At 54.4% G+C, this 9876-nt stretch overlaps 1 protein-coding gene across 1 annotated transcript in view; it reads left to right on the top strand.

The window, feature by feature from the left end:
• The window catches only part of LCK (LCK proto-oncogene, Src family tyrosine kinase), a 25155-nt gene that overhangs the window by 10936 nt on the left and 4343 nt on the right, over positions 1–9876 (top strand). Inside the window, exons 2-12 of the mRNA XM_004705010.3 lie at positions 4828–4937; positions 5192–5273; positions 5446–5536; positions 5815–5913; positions 6064–6167; positions 6379–6528; positions 6837–6989; positions 7119–7298; positions 8951–9027; positions 9116–9269; positions 9354–9485. Of these exons, the coding sequence (XP_004705067.1) occupies positions 4833–4937; positions 5192–5273; positions 5446–5536; positions 5815–5913; positions 6064–6167; positions 6379–6528; positions 6837–6989; positions 7119–7298; positions 8951–9027; positions 9116–9269; positions 9354–9485 (1327 nt within the window). The 5' untranslated portion in view covers positions 4828–4832. The remainder of the gene's footprint in view (positions 1–4827; positions 4938–5191; positions 5274–5445; positions 5537–5814; positions 5914–6063; positions 6168–6378; positions 6529–6836; positions 6990–7118; positions 7299–8950; positions 9028–9115; positions 9270–9353; positions 9486–9876) is intronic.

Raw genomic sequence — 9876 nt, 5'->3', positions numbered from 1 at the left:
AAATGTGCTTTACACAATTAATGTGTGTATGGATTGGGATAACAGTTGTATGGGCCCCTAATAAAATGTTTAAAAAATAAAATAAAATACCCCAAGGCATCCGACACTACTTAGTCCTGGGAGCATGCAAACAGTAGGTGGGAAACCATCAACCCAAAGTAGCTCTGGTGTTGGAAAGAGGTGGCATGTGAATGTGGGCTGAGCAACAGGAAGAGCATAGTGAGGGGCACTGGACAAATCTGTTGAGTGGACATGGGTGGAATGGTGAATGTTTTGTTATGTAGATATGTACCACAAAACAAGTCCCTTGCAAAAGAATCGTTTCTGGTCTTGTCAAATGCCAAAGTCTCTTGGCTGCTGCCAGGCCCTTGACTCTAATGCTCACACACCTGTAAAGGGCAAGGTTTGCTTCCACAGGTGGAGCGCTCCTGGACCACAAAACCACATAGAGAGAGCAACGGGGGCCAGAGTCAGAGCCATTCTTCCTTTCATGGGCCACAGCCTGGCCCTTAGGAATGTGGCCCTTTCTGGTGGGCCCAGATTCCATGCAGGTGGGAAGTCCTGATGGCAGGCTCTTGTGGATCCCAACCGAATGCTTTGGGCTGCTTTTCCCTTCCTACCTGACTCCAGCTGAGATCAGGTACCAGCTACAACCCTTTGCTCTCCGACCTTTAATCCTTGTGCCCTTTCCAATGCCTCTCCTGAAGGCTGCACGCCAGGACCTCCCACAACCTCTTGTTCTTGGCCTAGTTCTTCCCTTCTTCTTAAGCCCAAACTTTCTTTGTTGCTCTCGTGTTCTTGTCCAGAGCTCCTAGAATATTAAGCTTGGGAGGGACCTTATGAATCTAAGTCTATAGTCATTTGATGATGGGATTCTCTCTTCCACATGACCAATCTGTGATTTTCCAGTACCACAAGACACAAGATGTTGACTGTCTTCTAGACAGCTCAATGCATCTTAGGCTGCTTCCTGGTGGTTGTCAGTCTTTTCCTGGGGGCATTTACTGTGATTAAGGTCCTGGCCATAAGATTATGGTCAGAAAACCATTTGCAACCAGTGATGGGTGGGCTCTGGCCTAAGAGGGCTTCTCAAATATCCCCCTCAAAGGGACACAAGTCTTTCCCAAGTCTCTTGGCTCAACACTCCTGTCATCTTGTATTTTCTGTGTTAGTCTGACTATCTGAATAAAGTCCCGTGACACTGGTACTCTGGAGAGAGGCACACTGGTGATCTTGGGAACGCAAGGAGAGTCTGGAGTAGATCAGCCTAAGAACCATGATTCCCAAGCGAAGCGGATGGCTGCTTTCCCTGTGTCATGTCCCCGCCCCACAGGGCAGGGGTGAGTAGGACAGAGTGGACACTGGTGGAGAGTGGGGAGATCTTTCGAAGTTCTAAACTAAGCTTACACCAAATAAGTTTCTGAGGAAGGAATGATGACGAGGGAAAATGAAGGGCTGACAGGCGAGGAAAAGGAAGCTTTGGAAGAATGATTGCAACAAGGTCATGCTGTTCGGGAACTGGGATATGAACTGAGCTCTCGCTGTCTCCAGAGTCCGGACTTCAACTCTTGCGAACCTGAAAGGTCCGTGACTCCCCACCCTGAACTGGTCGCAGCATGGGCCTCGGCTTATTTCTCTGATATCAGAAGCTAGACCTGGTTGTTTCTAAGACTTTTATAGATAAAAGATTGACACGTTAACCCTCCTCAGACCATTCAAAATATATAAGCAGCAACTGGTTCGGAGTGCGAGGGGCACTCAGACAAAGAAAGCACAGCTTCTGCTCTTGCTCAGGGCTCCTGGTGGTGGCCCTGGTGGTGCAGCCAACCGTAAGGGAAGCAGTCTGAACCCCCTGAACCCACTATCTGCTCCTGTAAAGACTTACAGTGTCGGAAACCCAAAGGGGCAATTCTACTCTGTCCTATTCACTTGGTGGCAGCAGATTTGACTTGGTTTTTGGTCTGTGATGAGACCGAGACATAAATTAATGTAAAAAAGATGTGGGACCATAGCTGACCTCCTCTGGGTCCCCTATTGCCGCGAGGCAGAGTGCGTTAGGCCGGGTTGACTAGAGAAACAAATCCAGTGACATTCATATATGTGTAAGAAAAAGCTTTATATCAAGAAGGAATCATAGAACAAGAAAACATCCCAGTCCAACTCAAGTCCATGAGTCTGATACGAGTCCCTAAGTCTCTCTTCAGACTCACACAGCCACGTGCAATGATGCAGAACCCAGGGAGCTCACAGGCCGGTGTGTGCAGAGTCCTGTGGATCCGAGGCCGGTGGGAACATGGCCTGGCTCCAGCAGCCAGCAGGCAGGAAAGCGAAGGCAGAGAGTGAAGGGGAGGTTCCCGGGGCCCTCCTTATGAGAAGGCCACGCCCACAGGAGGCACCATCAGGCCTGATGGTTGAATACCACCTGTACACTTTTAGATATCTTCAAGTTGACATGAAATTATGTACCTCCCACACCGAGGTCATCCATGCTTCTACCCTCCATCCTCCTTGACCTCTTCTGACACCTCCCATTCCTCCCATGATACTACACTTTTCTGCTGGGCTTGATAATTCACTACAGGTGACCGCAAGTCAGGATCCCTGAGCAGGGAGAAGTCAGTGGTCCACAGCAACACCTGTCCTCAGCCAGTTGCCCGGGGGTCCCCCGACCTCTGCCTCCATGGACCAGGAAGCCAGTCTGCTGCACGCAGGCTCATGGCCTTGGTGCTGCTTCTCTGTTCTTTCATTTTTAATCGTTTTATTGGGGGCCCCTCTGTCCTGTCTCATGATTTCCTTGTCGCAGCTTCTGGTCTTGGCCTGGCTACTTTGCACTGTCTCTTGGTCTCTGTGCTGCAGCCTCTGGTCTTGGCCTCTGCCACTTCAGACAGTGGTCTCCACTGGTGGCTCCTCTTCCAATGGCCCTAGGATTTCTCTCTGCTTCCCAGATGACTCTTCTACACAAGGAATGGCTTTGATGGATGCTGTTTTTGACGTTCAGCAGACCATACACACAAGCAAACAAAGGATGGCAATTTGGTTCACAGCCACTACTCAAAGTGGAGACTTAATCCCCCCCTACTCCTGCCCATTGGGCAAGGAGCCTTGATGGCGTCGTAGTTACAAGTTGTTCTGGGATCCGAAAGGTCTGCAGTTCGAAACCACTGGGGGGGGGGGTCTCTTTGAGAGAAAGGCTTGGCTTTCTGTTCCTATAATGAGTCACAGTCTTAGAAACCCACTGGGACAGCTCTACCCTGCCCTATGGGGTTGCCATGAGTCAGAACTAACTCAGTGGTGTGTTGAGTTGACTCCTGCCCACTAGCAGCAGAGAAAGGCAGCAGTTATAGTACATCACCTAAGGAAGTATGGCTAGAAAGGCCATGCATATTCATGGACTACATCTCCATCAGTAATCATGGCAGTTGATGATGAACTTGTGGTCCCAGTCGATTGTGAAGAACCTGGATGAGAGGGTAGCAAAGATTAATGAGAAGGTTTCACAAAGGAGTTGCTATTTGAGCTGAGCCTTGAATGTTAAATGATGAGTGAAGAAGGAGGAGCCACACGTGCCCAGCCATGACATAAGAACTCCTGGGTGTTCAGGAGAGGCAGCTGGGGCTTCCACACAGAGTGTGGGAGTGTGCGTGCATGTTTCTGTGGGTGCGCAGCAACACCGACTGAGGAGGTGGGTTTGGTCTTGATAAGGAAGGGGCGTGAGTGCCGTGGTGGTAAATTAGACTTTCCCTGAAGAGCAGCCCAAGGGAAGAAGGTGCCTCAGGGCCTCCTGCGGCCTTCACTGTGAAGCACCTCCCCCTGCTTTAGGCAAAACATCTCCACTTTCAGCTACCTGATGGTCAACATGGCCACCAGAGAGTTTCTGCCGGAGAGATGTCAGGGAGGCCCGTTGACATTTTCTGAAGGGGGATTTGCGTGTGGAAGAGAAGGAAGCCCTAATGGGGGACAGACCTCAGGGGACACCACACAAGTCTCTTACCCACCACATGGAGTTGATTCTGGTTCATAGCGACCCTACAGAACAGAGTGTAACCCGCCCCTTCGGTTTCTGGAGCTGTAAATCTTTATGGGGGCAGACAGCCTCCTTGTTCTTCTGGGGAGCAGAGAAATCGTCTATCTGCTCACCTGGTGGTTTTCAGCCCAACAAGTAACCCACCGGCCAGGGCTTGCGATTAAGAGGCGGGCCATTCATCTCTCTCTGGTTGATGAGAATCTGAACCAAACTGCAGTCTCCCCCAAGCCCCAGGGCTTGTGTGTGTGTGTGTGTGTGTGTGTGTGTGTGTGTGTTAGAGAGAGAGAGAGATCTGGGAGTCCCCCAACACAGGGGACTGGCAAAGGGAGAGGGGAGAGGGAGGGGGCAGAGGCAGGAAGTGGGCAAATAGACTAACAAAGGTGTCTGTGGCAGTTTGCCCATCCCAGGTGGGAGGGCGGGGCTTAGGGCCTTATCTGACATTATTTGTGACCCCGGGGCTCAGAGAGAGAGCACCCCTCAGAAGTTGTTGTTGTTAGGTGCCTTCGAAGCTTCTGACTCATAGAGAGCCTATGTACACTAGAAGGCAACACTGCCCGATCTTGGGCCATCTCACAATTGTTCTTACCTTTAGGCCCCACCATTTCAGATTTCCTGAGACTGGTCAATGGGGTTGATGGGCTGACCCCCCCACCCCCAGGTATTTTTAGAAATTTCCAGGGCAAGACCTTAGGCTGTCTGATAGGATGTGTGGGAGTGTGTGTGTGTGTGTGTGTTGGTGGTGGTGAGGGTGTGCTGCTGCGGGTCTTAGGGGAGTCCCTGCAGCCCCCTTTCCGTCTCTCCAGGGACCATGGGCTGTGGCTGCAGCTCCAACCCTGAAGATGATTGGATGGAGAACGTTGATGTGTGTGAGAATTGCCATTACCCTATAGTACCACTGGATGGCAAAACCACGGTAAGAAGCCGGACAGATGGTGCCTGGGGGAGGGAATCGGGTGGAGCACAGGGCCCAGGGACACGAAGGAGAAAAAAACGGACCACCGCTAGTGGTCCTTGACATAACAGAGTTGCCCGTCCCCCCTGGTAGATGGAGAAGAGAGACCAGAGGGGGGAAGGGACTCTCCCAAGGTCACTCGGCAAGTAGTGACAAAGTTAGTGGTCAGCCCCAGTCTCTTGCTCTCTGACCCCACGTCATTCCTCACCCCACAGCTACCCATCCGAAACGGCTCTGAGGTGCGGGACCCACTGGTCACCTACGAGGGCTCCATCCCACCCGCCTCACCATTGCAAGGTGATTGGAACCAGTAGGGCGTGGAGGAGAAGGCGGCCTGTGGGCCCTTAACTGTCTGCCTCGCCATCTCCTGGAACCCTCTGCCTGCTCTGTCCCTCCTGTGGCGAGTCCGCCTCTGACCCCCGCAATGTCCACCCCAGGCCTACTCTCGCTGACGCCCCTATCTTTCCAGACAACCTGGTGATCGCCCTGCACAGCTATGAGCCTTCCCATGATGGAGACCTGGGCTTCGAGAAGGGTGAACAGCTCCGCATCTTGGAGCAGTTAAGTGCCTTGCCCACCCCAGCCGCCCTGTCCTGGCGGAGTCTGCGGGAGGGAGCGCTCCTGGGCTGGCTCCTCCACCCCAGGGGGATTCCCTACCCCCAGCCACACCCCGGGACCCGGACTGGCTTGGGACAGGCACCCTTGGAACAGATGGGGAGATTCTTGAGTGCTGACCTGGGCGTGGGGTGGGGGCAGAGCGGGAAAGGCCCGGTGGAACTGGGACCTAAAAGAAGGGTCTCCTGCTCCACTGACCGCGCTGACCACGGCTGTGGGGCAGGAATGGTGAGTGGTGGAAAGCGCAGTCCCTGACCACGGGCCAGGAAGGCTTCATCCCCTTCAACTTCGTGGCCAAAGCAAACAGCCTGGAGCCTGAGCCGTGAGTAGGGAGGGGACTCCTCGTGGGCACGGGTGGAAACACATCTGGGGACCCCGGAGCAGGGGCGTGGGGCTGGGAGCCGTCGTGAACGCTTGAGCGGGGTGGAAGAACGGAGCCACAGACCACGGCCGTCGCTTCTGCCCTGCCCAGCTGGTTTTTCAAGAGCCTGAGCCGCAAGGACGCCGAGCGGCAGCTGCTAGCGCCGGGGAACACGCACGGCTCCTTCCTGATCCGCGAGAGCGAGAGCACGGCGGGTGAGGGGCGGGGCGTGACCACGGAGGGGCGTGGCCACGGGAGGGGAGGGGACACGGGCGGGGCGGGGACACGGGCGGCGTCTCCCTGCGGAGGTGTGGGCGGGACCCCTGGGCGTGCCCGAGCCGAAGGGCGTGGTGGCGTGGGCGGCTCCCGCGCCGCTATCCCACCGACATTCGGTTTAGTTGTTCGTTCATTGATTCTTCCATTCAGGATCGTTTTCACTCTCGGTCCGAGACTTCGACCAAAATCAGGGAGAGGTGGTGAAACATTACAAGATCCGTAACCTGGACAACGGCGGCTTCTACATCTCCCCGCGCATCACTTTCCCGGGCCTGCACGAGCTGGTCCGCCATTACACCAGTGAGCCTCGCCTGGACTCTCAGACGTGCCCCTAGGGCCTGGCAGCCTGCCCTACCTACCCCCCCCCACAATTTGCTCCGAGTTACCCTTCCCCAATTTCTCAGTGCACTCCTTCATTCCATCCAGAGGATGGATTGGGGTTACACCACACACACACACCCAGGCTTTTCCCCACCCTCTGAAACTGCAGGTGTCAGGTGACAACCCACACACCTGTGCTTGTCTGTTTCTCCAACATGGGGACTTCGTGAGGTGGGGGCCCCATGCCAGCCGTATTAACAGCGTTCCCGCCTCTCCTGTCCCTGCAGACGCCTCAGATGGGCTGTGCACGCGGTTGAGCCGTCCTTGCCAGACACAGAAGCCCCAGAAGCCCTGGTGGGAGGATGAATGGGAGGTTCCCCGGGAGACGCTGAAGCTGGTGGAGCGCCTGGGGGCTGGCCAGTTCGGGGAGGTGTGGATGGGTGAGTGCCACCCTCCAGGGCAGCCACTGTGGCCGGGTGTGTTTGTGGGGGCGGGGGATGGGGGCTGGAGGCATGGCACTGACTCCAGTGCGATGGCTGTGGGTCACTCCCCAACCCCTTCTCCCTCAGGATACTACAACGGGCACACCAAGGTGGCGGTGAAGAGTCTGAAGCAGGGCAGCATGTCTCCCGACGCCTTTCTGGCAGAGGCCAATCTCATGAAGCAGCTGCAGCACCAGCGGCTGGTCCGGCTCTATGCCGTGGTCACCCAGGAGCCTATCTACATCATCACGGAGTACATGGAACACGGTGCGCTCTAGTGCTGTGGCCTCCTGCACCCCTCCGGCAGGGGAGATGCCTGGCTCAGCTCCCTGGGATTCTAGACAAGCTTTCTGGGTGCCTAGGAACCGGAAGAATGTGTGTCTTCTGAGGGCCCCAGCTCCAGTAGCAGGTCCCAAAGAGTATTCACCTCTGTGGACGTATCTGCCTCCTTCCAAACTCACCCTTCCTCTCAGGCTTTGATCTCTTGGGAAGTGCCTTTGATCACCAGCTTCATCCGGCAACTTCCATTGTGATGTCTTCCAAACACCTTTCACTACTAGAGATGCCCCTTGGTGTCCTCATACTCCATGCAGTACCTCCTTGGGCATACTTCCACTCCTTCATTGCTTCTTACTCTGGGCTGGGTACTGGATGAGGGACCATGGTTTCTGCTGCCCAGAGAATCCATGCTTTTAGAAATGGGCACTGGGAAAGCAGAATTTGTGTCATGGGAAGGTTCCAGCATCCCACAGGAATACGGGAAATGATGCCATACTTGGTGGACTAGCGGGGCATTCTAGCTGGGTCTTGAAAGGAAAGCTGGAATCTTTAGTAAGTAGAGATGGATCAGAGACTTTAGAATCCATTGGTCTGGTGAAGAATCGCAAGATGTGGAGGAGAGTGAGACAAGGAGACAGGGGTCGGCGAGGAGAACTATTAATGTGGACCATGTAGGACCTTGGATCCTTGGCTGAGAGGTTTGGGTTTTGCCCCCTTGGTGACAAGAAGCCCGTGAGACTGGAGCCAGTTCCAGAAGTCACGTGGGAGACTGTGACTGCAGCCAACTGCATAGCGATCAACAACAGTGAAGACTTCTTATGGCCACAATGACTTAAAAACAATAATAATTCCTAATATTTACAGAGCAAGCCCGGGTAGCCCATTGATGAAGCTCTTGATTACTGTAATAGATTGAAGTGTGCCCCGTCCCTCCATAAGATGTGTTATCATTCCCAACCTTTATAGCTGTGGTTATAATCCCCTTTGGGAGTGGGTTGTCTCTGTTATGAGGCAGAGTCCCTGCAGGGCATATTTGGAATCAGTCCCTTGAGATACGTGGCACGAGACAAGCCAGTGGGAGAAGCAGAGGGATGCCAGGCCACATGAAGACTGTGCAGAACGGAAGCTCAGAGGAGACAAGGGCCTTCCCCTAGAACTGGTCATCTAACTTTGGATTCTAGGCTCCTAACCTATTGGAAAATAAATGTATTAAAAAAGAAGTCAATAAGATGCTTCATCGAAGCCTTCCGAAGAAGACCTTGGCATATCCTGGGCACCCTCATCCTGAGCACATACTCCTCTGTCCGCCCTCTCTGCCTTCCCTGCCATCCATCTCGTTGATGGATTGACACTGAGATGGATTGACACCACGGCTGCCACGATGCGCTCAGACACAGGAGCCATCGTGAGGGTGGCGCCGGACCGTGCCGTGTTCCATTCTGCTGTGCATAAGGTTGTTGTGGGTGGGAACAGACTCGATGGCCTCTAACAACTCTCCCTGCCCACACGTCAGACCCTGCTTCCAGACTCCCAGTTGGGGAGAAGGGTCTGGTGGTCTCCCGCTGGGGTGACTTGGCTGAGTGCTTTCAGCTGATCTCTCCTTTGCCTCCTCTGCTCATGACCTATGCTTCTGCCCATAGGGAGCCTGGTGGACTTCCTCAAGACCTCTTCGGGCATCAAACTGACCATCAACAAACTCTTGGACATGGCAGCCCAGGTGAGGAGACTGGGGGAGGGCTGGGCATGGGCACCAGCCGGGGGAGGGGCCATCTGACCCAGGACTGGTGACCGTCGCTGGCCTGCAGATTGCCGATGGCATGGCATTCATCGAGGAGCGGAATTACATCCACCGGGACCTGCGGGCCGCCAACATCCTGGTGTCGGACACCCTGAGCTGTAAGATTGCAGACTTTGGGCTGGCACGCCTCATTGAGGACAACGAGTACACAGCCAGGGAGGGTAGGTGTGGGCCTGGCGGGTGCTCTGGGGTGGGGCAGGTTGGAGTCCAGCCGACCCAGGTAACCTCACTTTGCCCCTCCCCAGGGGCCAAGTTTCCCATCAAATGGACAGCACCAGAAGCCATTAACTATGGGACATTCACCATCAAATCAGATGTTTGGTCTTTTGGGATCCTGCTGACAGAGATCGTCACCCATGGCCGAATCCCCTACCCAGGTCAGGACCGAGGGCAGAAGCTGGAAGGGGTGGTGTGGAAGGGCAGCCAATCCCTGGCTTCCCACTCATTTCTTCCCAGGTTCAGAGTCAGAAACCCACTAGCTGCTTTTTCATCCTCTCTGGGGGGTGGGCCCAGCATCCCCAAACAGATACCACGTCTCCTAGAGCTAACTTCCATCTCTGGCACTAGATCTCTTTTTCTTCAAGAATCCCAGCGTTTTTCTTTTGATCTCATGGAGCAGCCTCATGCAGTAGTAGACCTGGGCCGTGAGGCACGCAAGCGGCCTTTTCTGGCTGTATCTACCACCGAGGCTAGCGTTCCCTACGGCCTTGAACATGTTCTTCCTTCTTCTCTCCTATGTGCTGAGTCATGTATGACCGTATCTACCAC

This window comes from Echinops telfairi, unplaced genomic scaffold (assembly GCF_000313985.2).
Source record: "Echinops telfairi isolate 266 unplaced genomic scaffold, ASM31398v2 ScPeMD7_7457;HRSCAF=8495, whole genome shotgun sequence".
NCBI lineage: Eukaryota > Metazoa > Chordata > Mammalia > Afrosoricida > Tenrecidae > Echinops > Echinops telfairi.
Note: the sequence above shows the minus strand (reverse complement) of the source record. Positions and strands in the feature narration are given on the sequence as shown.